General features: G+C 41.9%; 1 protein-coding gene across 4 annotated transcripts in view; it reads left to right on the top strand.

Moving 5' to 3' along the window:
- The window catches only part of LOC105031043 (collagen alpha-6(VI) chain), a 63863-nt gene extending 59317 nt beyond the window's left edge, over positions 1-4546 (top strand). For all 4 annotated transcript variants that reach the window (XM_034288676.1, XM_034288675.1, XM_034288677.1 and 1 more), the window contains exons 30-39: positions 122-184; positions 276-311; positions 397-433; positions 558-569; positions 728-1221; positions 1320-1416; positions 1556-2200; positions 2312-2599; positions 3685-3732; positions 3946-4546. In XM_034288676.1, the coding sequence (XP_034144567.1) occupies positions 122-184; positions 276-311; positions 397-433; positions 558-569; positions 728-1221; positions 1320-1416; positions 1556-2200; positions 2312-2599; positions 3685-3732; positions 3946-4121 (1896 nt within the window). In that variant the 3' untranslated portion in view covers positions 4122-4546. The remainder of the gene's footprint in view (positions 1-121; positions 185-275; positions 312-396; positions 434-557; positions 570-727; positions 1222-1319; positions 1417-1555; positions 2201-2311; positions 2600-3684; positions 3733-3945) is intronic.
- Positions 4547-18021: the final 13475 nt, after the last annotated feature.

The raw sequence follows: 18021 nt of genomic DNA on the forward strand, positions 1-18021 counted from the left end.
AACATTGTTAATAGCGTGACTCACTCACTCATTAGTCCCCGTCTAATTTCCTAAAATAAACTCAACATGTGAAAGCTGTAAAACCATCTACTAAAATGACCATATGATTTGGTTGATGCAGGGAAACTCAGGCACAACAGGTGATCCAGGAGTTCCCGGAACCACAGGTCCACCAGGACATACGGTTAGAATATCATGTTTTGAATTTGGTCTAAATATTAGTACGATATTTACTATTATTTGTGCAGTCATGATAACTCTTTCTATATATCTAGGGCCCTAGAGGGAGACCTGGAGAGAGACCCATGTCTGTACGTATATTCTGAATTTGTTCAAATTCTATGTCATACTGACTCTGAAGAGCTACATTAAATGCCATTACCTCTATCTCTTTAGGAATGCCAGCTGACCACTTACATCCGTGATAACTGTGGTGAGCTCTTTGTATTACTACTACAGTTCATTATCAGTCGTGTCAATTGCTTTATTACTATTAAGGCCATGCTATCATCAGCAAAGATTAATTAATTGAATATCCCTGTTTTTTCTCCAAACAGCATGCTCCCAAGGTATGTGTCCCAATTAACACTATTGTGGATCCATAGCCAAGTGACTGTAGATTCTGCTGTAATCAACTCAGAAATCTTGGCAAAGTCATGTAGTTATTGATGTTTTACTATCGCTGCTCTCTATGTCCATTTCTTCTATTTCTCCTTCTCTCTCCCAGGTCGGGCATTGTGTCCAGCCTACCCCACAGAGCTAGTCTTTGCCCTAGACATGTCACAGAGTGTGGAGCCAGCCAGGTTTCAGGCAATGCGCTCCTCGCTCCTCTCCTTATTGGAACACGTTACCATAGCCGAGAGCAACTGCCCAACAGGTGCACGTGTGGCAGTTGTGTCTTACAGTGACAAGGTCAAGTACTTGATCCGATTCCAGGATTACCAACGCAAGAAGGAGTTGTTGGAGGCCATTCGTGGCATAGCGCTGGAGAGAACATCTAACCGCCGCTACCTTGGGGCAGCCATGCGTTATGTGGGGCGGCACGTCTTCAAGCGAACCCGCCAAGCGCTGACGATGAGGAAGGTGGCAGTGTTCTTCACCAACGGGCCCTCTGAGGACAACTCTGCTATAGTTACGGCTGCCATGGAATTCAAAGCCCTGAACATTGCCCCTGCTATCATAGCCACAAAGAGCGCCGTTGATGCTCAACAGGCTTTTGAGGTACAAACTGACATTTTCTGGGAAGTGGTTGTGAACAGGGGCAGCAGAATGTTTGGTGGTTTAAAATGCAGCCCATGTTTTTGTCTTTTGTCTCACAGGCTGATGACACGGGCAGCTTTATCTATGTTCTGATGAATAGGCCACAAGAAAACCCAAAACTGCTAGATAAAATCAACCATTGCGTGATCTGCTATGGTAAGCCCTAGAAAGTTGCACAGAAAGTTTTTAGTTTTAGTTTCTGCCTTGTTTTACCGACGATTCTGCTATAGAACCCATTCCCTCTTGGACATGTTGTAATGTTATTCCTGTTTGATCTCTGGTTCTGTGTCTCCAGACCACTGTAGACCAGACAGCCAATGTAGATTTACTGACGCTCAGCTGCCACAGGAAGTGGACATGGACCTGGCCCTGGTGATGGACGGTTCCAGGGAGATCCAGGCTGACCAGTACGCAGGTTTCCAGGAGCTTCTTGGCTCTGTTGTGAAGCAGGTAGCCTTGAGCCCCAGGCCCAATGCAGCTGACGGCCAGGCCAGAGTAGCCCTCCTCCAGACCGGTGGCTCTCACCTCCAGGTGGAGTTTGACCTGCAGAAGCACAGTGACCACAATAAACTGGAGATAGACCTGAAGAACATGCGGCAGCATGGAGGAGTGTTGTTTCTTGGGCGGACCCTGGAGTATCTGGTCAATGAGGTGTTACTCAAGGCTCAGAGGCCCAGGAAGAGTAGGGTGGTGCTGGCTGTGGTTGGCGCCGAGACGGCCCACTCGGACCGGGCCAAGCTGGCCTACATTTCCCAGAAGGCCAAGTGTGAGGGCATTTCACTGTTTGTGATCACAGTGGGTGACCATTTCAACAGCACCCAGGTGGAGGAGATTGCCAGCATGCCGTCAGAGCAACACCTGCTTCATCTGTGGCATGTGAAGGAGTGGGAGATAGGCTATGCACAGCGCTTCTTCAGATTCTTCCTCAGTGTCCTCAGAAGTAAGGAACACTAAAATGCATTTTATCTGGTTGTCTCTTAATGGAAACCTTTTTAAATGTCTGAGCTCTTGTGTATTCTAAGCCCATTCCTCCTGCCTGTCAATATTGCAGAGGGATTTAACAGCTACCCTCCAGCACAGCTAAAACACACATGTGATCTGTTGGCGGGACAAGAACATGGACATCACCATGGAGGGGGACAGATAATGACGGAGGTGGAAACAAAGGAAGTAGAGGAGTACCCAGACTACACGGAGGTGGATAAGGAGGAGGAAGAGGAGTTCCTTGAGCACACTGCAGGTGGATCTCAGACTCTGACTGATCTTGGCCAGGTTGACATTATATATGACTTATCCAGGGGAGATGGAGACACTGTGACCTCTCGACCAAACTCAAATGGTAATCGGTAACCCCATATACATAACTTATGTTACTCTTCTCTCTCACGCCCCCCCCCCAATATTCCACTGCATGAGTAGACTTAGTTGGCACCTCCTGCTGCATGTCCTGCTTCCTCATTTACAAACCCACTTATTCTGCTTTCAGCCCATTGTAAGTTGGATGTTGACAGTGGCACCAACTGTGGGGACTATACCCAGTGATGGCACTTTAGCAAAGCGCTTGGTGCATGCTCACCTTTCTGGTATGGCGGTTGTGACGGTAACGCTAACCGCTTTAGCTCGGAAAATGAATGCTTCCAGAAGTGTGGTATTTACAGTAAGTCACCCCTGCCCTCTATTATCTCTACTGGACACAATATGCAAATCCAAGCATTACAGCTGTTAGCCACGAGCAGAATTACAACGGCTGTTGTATATAATAATGCACTCATTAAAACAGCAATAGTAGTTCAACAAAAACATTACATTGTGTCTAAAGGCTGATAGCGCCATAATCCTCAATAAGTACATCTGCCTTAGCTTTGTTAGCATTGTCAAAATTCAGGAATGAAAACCATTTGACAACAAAAGTAATAACTGTGTTCCAAGAGGGAGTCTCCTCAAACACTTGAATTTACATTTGGTGATGTTGTTTGCTTCAAAGAAAATGACAATATTATCTTCCCTAAAAGAATGTTATTTTTACAGAAAATTTGTATTTTCAGTTGCACTGATACTTCCTATGTTTACCAGTCTGGTTTGATCACAAATTGTATTAATCTGTGTCAACTTGCATTAGTTAGTAACCCCAATGCTTAGCATTCACTTGCTAGATAGATGCTGTGTGCTGTGGCTACATGAGGGTAAACAAATTCCAGCTGCTATTTTAGCAATGTGCAATAAAAAAAAGTGTAATTGAGGTGTCCCTTGCAATGCAGCTTTTGCAATAGAGGTGACATGGCATATATTCAAAACTAACTCTAAGCTGGGGCACAAGTAATCTATGGTTTATTGTGATGCCATGGGACTTCCAAAACAACCCAAGTTATGGGGAAATTCTCAGAGCACTATGCCTGATAATCTAATAATATTCTGTGTTCACAGATCACACAGCACTTGTGGAGATAGAGGAAACCCCAGTTGATAACCAGGGTAAAGACCTCATATCTCTCTAGCTCTTATTTTGAATGCAATAATAAAAATATAAAAAGACGAAATGCTTGGTCTGTACAGTAGTGTTTAATGAGTCTCAAGTCAACCATCTCCTATCCCCTCTTTCTTTCCATTCTCCTTTATTTCCAATCTGTTTCCCCTGAAACTACACCTACCCCTCCAATTACACTCCTTCCTTTCTCTTGACCCCAGATGCATGCTTCCTCAGACAGGATGAGGGAGGTTGTCAAAACTACACTCTGAAGTGGTACTTTGACACGACACAAAGCGAGTGCTCCCGTTTCTGGTACGGTGGCTGTGGCGGCAACGGCAACCGCTTTGAGACACAGGAGGCTTGTGAAGGCCTCTGTCTGAGGAGGAAGCGTTAATACTACCAACAAACCTTCTAAAACCCTGAATAAAGTTGAACCGACGATCACACCAAGACATCCGCCAATCCAGTCTCGCTTCAGGTGGGACCAGCTTAAAACAACACAATGTAAATAACTTTAGGCATTTTCCTCAGCCTTTAGTGTTTTTTCTTTTGGGAAAATGGGTCTAAAGAAATACAGTATTTTGAGAAGTATGAATATTCTTCTGTTCAAGCAGACCTAAGTAACAGATCTGACTCTCATGCAGTCATGTAGTTAGCTGGCAGTAAACACTCATCTGGGCATTGATGCTTTTGTGAGTATAATCGAACAGCAATCTGTATTGCCTTTTGGTGCTATTTTCAGTCCATAGATGTCAACAGCTACTAAACCAAGCACAACTCAGGTCATGGAAGATTTTTTTAATAAGCCCACTAGGTAAAGCAACAGACAGTTTTATTGGTAACTTTAGCCGTACGTTAATCATAAATGTCATCTACTCCTTGTCATCAGTGTGTAAATAGGGGATTGCCGTTTTTCTTGGTCGCTTTTCAATGCAGTTATCATGTTAATTTGCTGATTTGGACACTACATTTTTGTTTTTGTTCTAAAATACAAGTAACAATGCAACTTTTAACAGTTGCCAATAAAATATATGGTCTGAGAATGTTGACACTGTTAATGCGAGGCGTTGTAGAGGGCTTCAGGCCATGTCATATTCTGGTGTTTTAACTTTAGCTAAAACATTAAGACTGTGGTCACACTAAATACTGAGGAATTCATTAAAATAAAACATTTGTTTTTTACCTAATTTTATTGACGCTGTTGGATTCTGTCCACTTTTGATCCATGAACAAAATCATAAAACCAGAAGTTGGGGAAGAATCTAAGATGTTGATCTTCTTTAGGACTTACATGTTCTCCAATAATTACAAAGTTAACCCAGTTTTTATGCCAGAACACATAGGAGGCGGTCAGGGATCTCAGCCAACCATTACACAGTCTATTATCCTCCAATCAGAAAGGTTTATCCTACATGGTCCACTTGTATGGTATGTTCCAACCTCCCCTATGTTCCATGGGTCTATTCATAGAGTCCTATGACAATCACATACACAGTTCCTACAGGTGGTATGAACAGTATGGGTGTATGTCATACCTATTGTCCTTTGTACAGTTGTCAGTCAGTACTATCATGTGTCATTAATTACCCAAAATTTCACAACACTTTAACATTTGATGATTTTGGAGCAGTGCTGGCCGAGAGGGATCTTCCTGTCTCCATGTCCCACATGGATATATTATTGTTCACTGGGACATGCTAAGAAACAGCATTAACAAATATTTTTAATTGTCCCCCACTGAAGTTGGTGATGAAGTTAACAAGGACACCACAAGGTCAAGGACACCACACAAAGTTAACTTTCAAGTGTAAAGATATAAAAAAAACAATAATAAGAAGAATACACATACATAAAAACATATATCTCACCCTATCTCAACAAAATATCTCACCCGGCACAGCCAGAAACGGACTGGTCACCCCTCTGAACCTGGGTCCTCTCAAGGTTTCTTCCTAAATTTCAGCCTTCTTAGGGAGTTTTTCCTAGCCACTGAAATTCAACACTACTGTTGTTTGCTTCTTGGGGTTTAAAAGCACTTTGTTGCTGTAAAAAACGTTGTGACCTCTGCTGTTGTATAAAGGGCTTTATAAATAAATTGGATTGATTCATTGATTGATTGAAGACTTTCTCTATGTACACAAAAGGCCTATTTCTCTCAAATATTGTTCACAAATCTGTTTATATCTGTGTTAGTGAGCACTTCTCCATTGCAAAGATAATCCATCCACCTCACAGGTGTGGCATATCAAGATGCTGATTAGACAGCATGTTTATTGCAAAGGTGTGCCTTAGCCTGGCCATAATAAAAGGCCCCTCTAAAATGTGCAATTCCATCACACAGCACAATGCCACAGATGTTGCAAGTTTTGAGGGAGCATGCAATTGGCATGCTGACTGCAGGAATGTCCACCAGAGCTGTTGCCCGTGTATTGTATGTTCATTTCTCTACTATAAGCCGTCTCCAAAGGCGTTTCAGGGAATTTGGCAGCACATCCAACCGGCCTCACAACCGCAGACTACGTGTAACCACACCAGCCCAGGACCTCCACATCCAGCATCTTCACCTCCAAGATCATCTGAGACCAGCCACCTGGACAGCTGCTGCAAAAATCGGTTTGCATATGTCACATGTCAGAAACCATCTCAGGGAAGCTCATTTGCATGCTCGTCGTCCTCATCGGGGTCTCGACCTGACTGCAGTTCGTCGTCGCAACCGACTTGAGTGGGCAAATGCTCACATTCGATGGCGTCTGGCACTTTGGAGAGGTGTTCTCTTCATGGATGAGTCCTGGTTTTCACTGTACAGGGCAGATGCAGACAGCGTGTATGGCGTTGTGTGGGTTAGCGGTTTGCTGATGTCAACGTTGTGGATCGAGTGGCCCAAGGTGGCTGTGCGTTTATGGTATGGGCAGGCGTATGTTATGGACAACAAACACAGGTGCATTTTATTGATGGCATTTTGAATGCACAGAGATACCGTGACGAGATCCTGAGGGCCATTGTTGTGCCATTCATCCACGACCATCACCTCATGTTGCAGCATGATAATGCACGGATACAAGGGGTTGGTCAACTTTCCCTCTAGCTCATCTTACCCGACACTCAACTATCTTTCTGTTGTCACTATGAAAGCCCTCCCAGACATGTCCTCAGTCTAGATGTAAATACTTCATCACCCCCTGCTTTATTTATCTTTTCATACACTCTTTACCAAAAGGAAGAAAAAACAAAAGCGGTTCATAGATTAATTATTTGTTGCAGCACAGATTTTTTTCACATTTATGAAAGAAAGTAAACAACAATATTTTCCCTTTGGTAAAACTGTAACAGCCTTTTCAATAAAAAAGCTTTTATAGACCTGGTGATAATGAGCTGTCAAGTTTTTGGCATGGCTCACTGAATTGCAAGTTTCAGTGCAATACTAAAGACCAGAATCCAATTTGTCTTGAAAACCATTCATGTTGTGAAAGTTGAATTTGGTATTCGACCAGCTTCTGTCACATATTTTATCCGTAAATGTTACAATTTTGGGAACAGTGCATTTATTTATTAATGTCAGAGAATGCAGTTAAAAAGGTCTTTCCAAAACAGACAAATTGGTTTAAATATATACGTAAATGAACAAAGAGATAGAAGGAAGAATGGCATGGAGAGAGGGATGGGGGATGAGAAAAGAGAAGAGGAAGGGAAAATATGTATTCAGACAAGATGGAACGAGGCCATGTTTTACTTCAGTTGGATTCTGAACATTATTTTTAAAATAGAGAGTGGATTCCTGACAGTTCATTTACAATGCAATAATGCATAATATTATTATGCAATAACAATGCATTATGTGACTTTTACCTTCGTATACAATGAACATGTCCTCACGTGCACGGACTTGGTCGACTTGCCTGTTCATGCTGTGTACAAAATATATATGAATGGCTCGACGTGGGTGCCTCGTTGGGAGACTTGACGAGATGATCAGTTGGATAACACAAAGCTTGGGACAGGAGAAAAGGGAAACAACATTTCAAAATACATAACATTACAGTGCATGGTTCATGCTTAACAGATAAAAAGCAAGGATACTATGATGTAGCCTAAAACAGGGGTGTTTCTAGCCCAGTGACCTGCACGGAAGCCGTTAGTCCACCAGGTACCCCTAACATATCCCATCCCAGCTCTCTAGGTGAGACCAAGGTGCTTGTAACAACAGGGTTGTGGGATTTATTCCCCTCTGGAGCATGTAGTGTTAGACTGAATGCACTGAGTACTGTAATTGTTTGGGATGTTTCATTTTCTTTGTGATTCAAATAGCTCCTTATAGCCTTAACGCCTTTTTGCATAGATTTAAAAAAAGAACATTAAAAGGTGTAGATTAGCCTGTGCAGAACTAAAGGCAGGTTAAATACTGTAACTGTAAAATGATCTATCATGCAATAATTCGGGGCGGGGTGTGAGGATTGGCAGGTCGCTCCAGTTCCTACGGAATAAATATTGGCTTTCCATAGAAGGGAATGGGATTCCTGTCTGCACGCACTGGAGAGTGATCAGTAAGTTTACAACATTTATGCAACGTTTTTGATGCGCATGCAAACTTCAGCTGTTTGAAAAATATTGGGATCCGTCTTAACCAATCTTTTAAACCATTTATTGTTGTCTTGTGTATACATAGGCCCTACAAAATGTAATTTTTTGGTTAGAGGCACATTTGTTAATTCAACGTGTGGATTTGAGGGAATTATTCAAAGTTGGGATTAGTTGTCTATTTCATTTCTTATGGTAAAATAAAACAAAATGGTAAAACAAATATATAGGCTGTAGTGAATTGATTAAAAAAATCACTCATTAGTATTTTCTTCACAGAGTAGCCCACTAAAATTCACATTGAACATGAGTTGTTCTGAAATATTCAACGAAAGCCAGCACTCCTAGTTACTGTAGATACTCCGTGCACACATTTCCAGCGCATGAAAATGCAAGGAGCATATTTGTAGAATAATAATTTTGGTGTGATTAATATGATCATGAGAATTAGTAAAATGGATGGATGGGCGCATTTATTTGATTCAAAGAAATGCATGCTTCTTGACTATGTGGTTGAAAACAACCTATGTCTGCAGGTATTATAGTGGAGGGTCCCTTTCGTGGATTATTTGTCAAGAGATGACGTCCTGTAGGTGAAAAACAAGTTCATGTGTTTGTGCTCAGAACATAGATATGTAGGCTCTCAATGTCTTGTCTGAGTCAAGCCCTGCACTATCTTTCACTCAATAATATTGTTTGACTTCCATTCAAGGAAACCATAAATCAGGGATAGATTGAGGCTGAAGAAGTACAGCAATATTTATAATACTGGCTAAAGACATGTTGAGTGTTCATCGGTTCAGATAAACAGTTTGTGGGTGTTTCACATGGCTATGTAGGGACTATACGCTCACAAAGCAGGTCTTCTCCAGAAAGAAACCTTCTAAAGACGGTTAACCTTTTCACGCGTGAGTTTCAAATATTCCTTACCGACCCCCCAGCGTGAGTTTTTTTGCACGTGACTTCAGTACTCTGCAGCATTTGAACTCCATCCATCCATCCATCCATCTTCTTCCGCTTATCCGGGGCCGGGTCGCGGGGGCAGCAGTCTAAGCAGGGATGCCCAGACTTCCCTCTCCCCAGACACTTCCTCTAGCTCTTCCGGGGGGACACCAAGGCGTTCCCAGGCCAGCCGGGAGACATAGTCCCTCCAGCGTGTCCTAGGTCTTCCCCGGGGTCTCCTCCCGGTGGGACGGGACCGGAACACCTTCCCAGGAAGGCGTTCCGGAGGCATCCGAAAAAGATGCCCAAGCCACCTCAGCTGACCCCTCTCGATGTGGAGGAGCAGTGGCTCTACTCTGAGCTCCTCCCGGGTGACCGAGCTTCTCACCCTATCTCTAAGGGATCGCCCAGCCACCCTGCGGAGAAAACTCATTTGAACTCACGCCAGCATTTGAACAGTCACCTTGCTAGGTAAGGAACACTACATGCATTGCAAGCTTCTCTCGTTGACTCGAATTCTAAGAGCTGCAAAAGTTGGTTGATTTATTACTGTAGCTAGCTAGAAAACGTCAGCTAACTGCTAGCAAACGTCAGCTGCCTGCTAGCTAACAAATCGTGACCAGTTATTCAGTGCAGTGAAAATGAATAAACTATATAAAATGCATACAACGGGTAACGTAACTTCTAGAAAGTTTTTGCAATGGTTTTGATCGGTAGTAGTCGCTAATATAATTCGTTTTTGTGCATTAGTGTTGGCTGTCTGTTGGTACGTAACTAACACTTCTTGTCCCGATTTGAATGCTTTCTACCTGGTTAATATCATAGTATGGTCTTGAAACAATTACAATCAGGAAATAAAGTTATAAACACTGTTTGAGCTAAATGTGAGTAAATAATAGCGCGGTTTTACCAGCCATTGTTACGTTACTTGTAGCTAGGTATGCTAATGGTGCGTTCTAAACATGACGTTCTAATCACACCGGTGTGATCGTATGCTCCAGGGACCACTCTAGATTGATCACACCAGTGTGATCGTACGCGCCAAAGGGTTAATGGTTTCCTGTTTATGTAGTTGTGTTGGGATAGCTTGTCTTTGTTACATGTTCAAGAACTGAAAAAAGTACTTCTGGCGTGCTTACGAATTCTTTGAACCGTAATTCTCCAGCATTCAGACACTGAAGAGAGATGCACAGAAATTATTACACTATATAAAAAAATTGTATGTGTACCTTAAACATGTGTACCAGTCCTAAAATGTATGTTGTTTGTTTTTTTGTGGTTTTTTTCTGATTTAGCTGGGGAATACTGGTTTGTTTATGGCCAAAAACAATGTATTAAGGAGGAGTGTGTATGGTGGGTCAAATAACTGCTGTAAAAGCTTTTAAGTGGGTCATTTTGTCCCAAAACCTCCGGATTCCCTGATGTATATTTCCATCCACCCCACTCCCTGATTCTCACCTACCCACCTGTCCTTTTCAATCTTCTATTTTGTAAAGATTTTTTCAGTTAGACTGATAATGGGATTGTTTAGTGTTGCTTTTCTTTTATGAGAAACAGTGTTCTGTTTTTGTTGTATTAGTCAGATTCACAATCACATTTCTAGCGGAATTTCATAATGGGGAATTTCCTACTGAGAGACTAGCCAGAGCCAATTAGCGGAATGCTGGACTTTCAAAATCTTTGAAGACGGTGATGCAGTCAGACCTCTCCCAGAAACGTAATTAATCCAAATTGACTATAAACAATTAATAAACTATTAAGGAAACCAATATAATCTACTCAAGAATCTATTACAAGCTGGTAGGTGAGACAACGGTTGTTACACAAAGTGTTCAGCAACATATAACATCAATGAAAAGACTCAGTGCAAGACAAAAGTGCATGACAAACAAATAAAGTTTAGGAATTCTTCTGTAATGAAACATGAACCAACTCCATGTTACCTCCCCCGACATCTCCACTGACCATGGGTGTGTCTAGTCTTGGTTTAGGGCCTATCTGACCAGTCTAATTCAGCTCCTCCATACCTGGCTAACCTCCTCCCTGTGTGTCTGATCACACGCCACCACTGAACAATACTATACAGATGCTTCTGTAGAGTCTCCATACAGGTTCTAAGGTCTTGCCTTAATCACCCTATCTTGAGCAATGAATAGATCACTCTGTCTTATAGTATGTTGTCAGGAAGTAAAGACTGAAATATCCCTAGTTGCCAAGAGTGGCTACACAATACCAGTCTTGTGATTCTCAGGTCAGTCAATCCAAGTCCAACAATCCTAACTGATTCTCTCGCAGAATGTTCTTATGGCAAAACTTTTATATAGCTGGTTTGTTCATGTCTAGATAAGTGTATTCTAAGACCCAGAATTAATCAATTTCACTGATATAATATGAATCACAAATGTAAGATTACATTTGATATGAAAAATATCAAAATCAGTAATGTAACATTTACAAAATCTTCTACAATGGGAAGGGCAATGTCTTTCACCTGAAAACTCGGACATAATGTTACCAAAGACATTTTTCAACCGTGAAGCCGTGAAACCGTGAAGTCAGAATCCAATTAGAGCCTTTAATCTGCAATGGCATATGAACCATTTCTCAGATGAGTGGGTTTTAAATCAGTAATAAAAAACAAAAACAACCTGAAATCAGTGCTACAACTTAGGGAATGTTCAAATGTTACTTGGTGGTGTGAATTGGACAAAAATAGAGAATAGAATAAAAATATGGGTTGATCAAGTAAATATAATTGTGTCTTGTTTTGCTGAAAATGTTAAAAGAGCATGAGAAATGTATGTTTGCTAACAGCAAATGAGAATGACATTTCTAAGCATTGGGTTTTGGCTGGGGTTCTTTGAAACCAGGTAGACATGTCTTATGAAACTAGTAATTAACTTTAATGGACATTGATAACACCCAGTCTGAGCACTTTGAAACCAGGTAGACATGTCTTATGAAACGTTAATGGTAATATATAAACTTCCACAGCCAAAATTGAGAAACAGACATTGCATTGATTTTCTTGGCATAGGTCTATGAGTGTTTGTCATTGGTTATCTTAGGGTAGTTCTAGGGCAGTTTGTCATTGGTTATCTTAGGGTAGGTCTAGGGCAGTTTGTCACTGGTTATCTTAGGGTAGGTCTAGGGCAGTTTGTCATTGGTTATCTTAGGGTAGGTCTAACAGTGTTTGTCATAGAGCCAACAACATACAGCTGTGGGGAAGTTTCCCAATCCACTACTGGATGGGGTACAAATAGGATGCACATACTGTACGTGTGGGCTATAGAGTGATGTGTGTTTGCTGCAGCACTCATGTGGGTTTTGAGGCTTCATCCGAATGATTAATATGATTCAATGGATTCCATCCAGAACAATGTAAATATTAAGACTGCACTTTTAATCACTGGAACACAAGCATGATTCTTGTTTGAAGTGGGGGTTTATAAATGATTATTTAATCCAGATGCATCCAATTAGAATGGACCCAACCCACATTTCCAAAACTGCTTCACTCACTGAGATTGGCTTCAGCACAAGTGTTGCTATGATGCTCTATCTAGCTAAACCCAGTACACACACACAAACACACACACACAGACATATTGGCAGAGAAACTGACTAGGCACCAATACATAACATTTTAGTGGTTCTCAATTGGAGAATGTGAGGGCTAGTCAATGGCATCTGTGCCTTTGTCATCCAGAAACTGCCTACACACTCTGGCCGCATGAGGCCGGGCATTGCCCTGCACCAGGAAGAACCCAGGACCCACTGCACCAGCTTAAGGACTGACGATGGGTCTGAGGATTTCATCCCGGTGCCTAACAGCAGTCAGGATACCGTTGGCTAGCACATGGAGGTCTGTGCGACCCAGAACATCACTGACCGGTCATGCTGGATGATGTTTGAGGCAGCATAACGTTCACCACGGCATTGCCAGACTCTTTCACGTCTGCCACATGCTCAGTGTGAACCAGCTCTCATCTTTGAAGAGAATGGGGCACCAATGGTGCTGCACGGTGCTGGGCTGCAAGCACAGTTCTCACCAGAGGACGTCGGGCCCTCATGCCACCCTAATGGAGTCAGTTTGGTCAGAAACATGAACACCAGTAGCCAGCTGGAGATCATTTTGTAGGGCTCTGGCAGAGCTCCCCCTGTTCCTCCTCGCAAAAAGGAGCAGATGCCGGTCCTGCTGCTGGGCTGATGACCTTCTATGGCCCTGTCCAGCTCTCCTCAAATAACGTCCCGTCTCCTGGTATCTCCTCCATGCTCTTGAGACTGTACTTGGAGACACGATGGCACGTATGGATGTGCAATCCTGGAGGAGCTGTGCAATCTGAATGGGCTGCAGGTATCACCTCATGGTACCAGTAGTGACAAGGACACTAGCAAAGTGGAAACCTAGAGAAGAATCACTCAGGAAGGATAAGGAGAAACAATTGTCTTTGCCCACCCCCTGCAAAACCATTCCCTTTTGGGGGCTTGTCCTGCTGTTGCCTCTCCAGTGCACCTGTTGTCACTTTCATTTGCACCAAAACAGGTGACACTGATTCACAATCACTTATGCTTCCTAACTGGACAGAATGATATCCCTGAAGTTTAACTGACTTTCGTTATGTTGTGATGATTACGTGTTCCCTTAATTTTTTGAGCAGTGTGTTCAGTATTCACGTGTATGATCCAACCAGACACACATAGAGTACACTACCTATCAGGACTATGTGGGAGTCTATTTACACAAACACACAGTCATGGAATTTCTTAAACCAATGTACATTTTAGTATTGTCTGCTTTTCTATTTCCTTGTATGTAACTCTGGTCTTTATTTGTGACCTCTGACCATCTGTTTATCTACCTAAACCAATAAGGGTATCTGTCCTTGGTTCTTCAGGAATGTGGCAGACTGTCTTTTATGATGATCCCCTAGCCCCTTTGGGGGATGTGGAGGTTATTTGTGTAACACCCAGGACAGGATAGATGATGGGATAAAGGAAAATTTTGTCTTTAGAGAATGAACGAGCAGTTTTACCACACTCCTTTTACCTGTATAAATACTGTAACTGTTAGGTTTTCCTATTCTGTAAGCTTTTGATGTGTCCCTCCTTGCAAGTAATTAAACCGCGAATTGTGCCAAGATCATTTTGTCTCTGTACTTACTTCCATTGAGGGTTCTTATTAACAATACTACCATAACAACACAGACAGACAAACACACACACACACACACACACAGAATGACATGGTAGGTCTGACAGGTAGGTCAACAATTTATGAAGAATGAACTCAGAGAAGTCCATTAAAAATAAATCACCTATGAAGGCTGATTCCCCTATGAGGGCTGATTCCCCTATAAGGGCTGACCCACTTATGAGCGCTGATTCACCTATGATGGATGAAAACCCTATGAGGGCTGATTCACCTTTGAGGGCAGACTCACCTTTTAGGGCTGATCAACTTATGAGGGCAGATTCACCTATGTGGACTGATTCGCTAATTATCTCACAAGCCCCCTTTTAGTGTTTACATTTACAGCAAAACAGAATGTGAGTTTGTGACATCAGGATGTATCCATGCAGCAAAAAATGCTTTTGAAATCAGGATTGTTCTATGATGCTAGTATATTTGACCACCTGTGCTGTGCTCTGGAAAAAATGTAAAGACCATTGCTCCTTTTTCTTTCCTTGCCAAAAAAGATTTTGAGTGATGAACCGAAAGGTTAAAATTAAGAGACCACTTGAAATCTTCTGTTCCCCACTCAAAACTTTCCTTTTCAACTTTTTGGAAAGGAAAGAAAAAGGCCAAGTGGACTCTTAATTTTTTCCGGAGCTGTATTTTTATGTTAGCTCTTGTTGTAAAGAAGCAAGCAAGCAAGTTTATTTATATAGGACAATTCATACATCAAAGCAATTCACTGTGCTTTACAAAGAAAAATATATGAAAGTACCATTCAGAGATTTATAAACTAAAAGCACCACATTCTATTCTGTAACTGACAGGAAGCCAATGCAACGATTTGAGAACTGGAGTGATGTGCTCTGTTCTCTTGGTCTTGGTTAACATTCCAGCAGCAGCATTCTGAATGAGCTGCAGTTGTTTTACAGTTTTTCGGGAGTCCAGTTAAGAGGCCATTAAAGAAGTCAACCCTACTGGAGATAAAAGCATGGATGAGCTTCTCTTGGTGTTTTTGGGACACCAAGCCTTTGATTCTGGCTATATTTTTAGATGATAGAATGCTGTTTTGTTGACTGCTTTGACATGACTTAAATGTGAGGTCTGAATCTATCAAAACACCAAGATTACGCACTTGATCCCTGGTTTTAAGGGCCCGAGAATCCAGCTCTTTACTAATAGTTGTTCTTTTATTTTTGTTGCCAAACACAATGATATCAGTTTTATCTTGGTTTAATTGTAGACAATTTTGGTTCAACCAGGTATTTATGTGCTCTATACAGTGACACAGAGAGTCTATTGAGATGTTGTCATATGGTTTGAGAGCCATATATATGAGTATCATCAGCATAGCTGTGATACTGTGGTTCCGCCGGCGTAGACCCGCTTCCGCGCTCAACCACTCATGAACGCACCCCTAGCTCCACCACTCATGAACGCACCCCTAGCTCCACCACTCATGAACGCACCCCTAGCTCCACCACTCATGAACGCACCCCTAGCTCCACCACTCATGAACGCACCCCTAGCTCCACCACTCATGAACGCACCCCTAGCCCACCACTCATGAACGCACCCCTAGCTCCACGTCACATGAACGCACCCCAGTCATCAGATCCCAATCACCCTCATTCTGAGCACCTGTGTCTCCACCTGTGTCTGGTTTATGTCCCTATGTAGTTTGGTTCAGTTCTCCCTGCCCTTTGTGAGGTATTGTTTGTCACTTCGTCATTCATACTGAGCCTTCTGTTTTCACCGTCGCCTAGTGTTATTCTGATATTGATTCTCGTGTTTTGACCATCGCCTGATCTGCTCCTCGACTTCGTCTCTAGCCCTGTGATTTTGTATTGTTTCGTATCTCGTGATTCTGACCCTAGCCTGTACGACCGTCCTTCGCCTTACCCTACTGGAAGTTCGTCTCCGTTATAAACCGCCTGCTCCGCGATTGGAACCAGCCTCTCTCCCTCTCCCTTTCCCCATTCATTACATCTACCCAATTTTCCAGCCTATCTTTAAGTGTTCTATGATCTATAGTGTCAAATGCTGCACTGAGAACTTATTTTATCAAAATCAGTATTCAGCCGTTTATCATTTAAAACTTTAATCAGGGCTGTTTCAGTACTGTGGTGAGGTCGGAAACCTGACTGAAATTTGTCTAAGACACTCAAGCTGTCTCAGAACACTTTGTAATCCCTCCTTATTTTCCACTTATAACTAATGCAAAATGAACTGTACTAAATACTAAGCAACAAGAAAATGTCTGTTTTGCTGGAGTGCATAGTAATGTATGGGCAATTACTATATTAATTACATAAAATCAAGTTAATTTTGCCAGGCTGCGAAAGCGGAGCTGGCTAAGAAGAGCGAATGTCTCTTACTGAGTGAGTGACTATCTGACTGAGTGACTGACTGACTACCCCTTGTTAAATAGTGGTTAGAGAGGCGGACTCGTGAACTATAACTGTATGCGGTTATATTGCGATTGTTTCTGGCATGGAATAGTTCATCTTCAGTCTCTCTTGAAATTGCTCAATTCTTATGATTATTCCTAGGAAGTTAGTAGATACTAGTTAGCTGTTAGAATGGCCTTTGGCAAAAGCAATGCAGTTCATAGATGCTATTTGTGGTGAAAGTAAACTTAATAAGATATGTTAGTCAGTTTAACACAATCTTCAATGGAATCTAGTGACTGATGTAATATGAAATGCTGTCACGTAGTGGTTAAAGACAGTGCCTCTCATGTGGAAGAACTAAGTTTGAATCTACTGAGAGCAATGACATTTATTAATTCTTTCTGGTAGATTCCACCATTCTCTCGTGTTTTCATTTGATGAAAAAGTTAATTATCGTCGCCTTTATTGATAGTTATTGTATAAATGTCATTCACAAATGAAAGACAAAAGTATGTTGTTTTGCCATGAAAGAAACAATTGTTATTATGCCATGAAATGAAATCGCTTTGGCAGACTCGCTAGCAATTGTTCAATTCTTATGACTATTCCAGTAAGTTAGTAGATACCAGTAAAACGTATTACTGGCTAATACGCTGTTAAAACGACCTTTGGCAAAAGCAATACAGTTCATAGACGCAATTTGTGGTGGAAGTAAACTTAATAAGAAATGTTAGTCAGTTTAACGCAATCTACAATGGAATCTAGTGACTGCTGAAATATGTAATGCCGTCACGTAGTGGTTAAAGACAGTACCGCTCATGTGGAAGAACTAAGTTCGAATCTACTGAGAGAAATGACATTTATTATTTCTGGTAGATTCCACGATTTTCTCGTCTTTTCACTTGATGAAAAAGTTAGTTATCGTCACCTTTATTGACTGTTATTGAATAAATGTCATTCACAAATGAAAGACAAAAGTATGTTGTTTTGCCATGAAAGAAACAATTGTTATTATGCCATGAAATGAAATAGCTTTGGCAGGCTCACTAGCAATAGGCTCTGTGCACAAGCGTATGGACGAAGTTCCACTTTAGCCAGGTGTCGGCATATCAGTTTCCGGTTTACTTAGAGGCGATCACCCGCGTCGCCCAAAATTTCAGGTTTTTGGTAGATGTCTCCAAGACCTGCCTAAAATAAGCATTAGTGAT

The sequence above is a fragment of the Esox lucius genome, chromosome 20 (genome assembly GCF_011004845.1).
Source record: "Esox lucius isolate fEsoLuc1 chromosome 20, fEsoLuc1.pri, whole genome shotgun sequence".
In the NCBI taxonomy this organism is placed as follows: domain Eukaryota; kingdom Metazoa; phylum Chordata; class Actinopteri; order Esociformes; family Esocidae; genus Esox; species Esox lucius.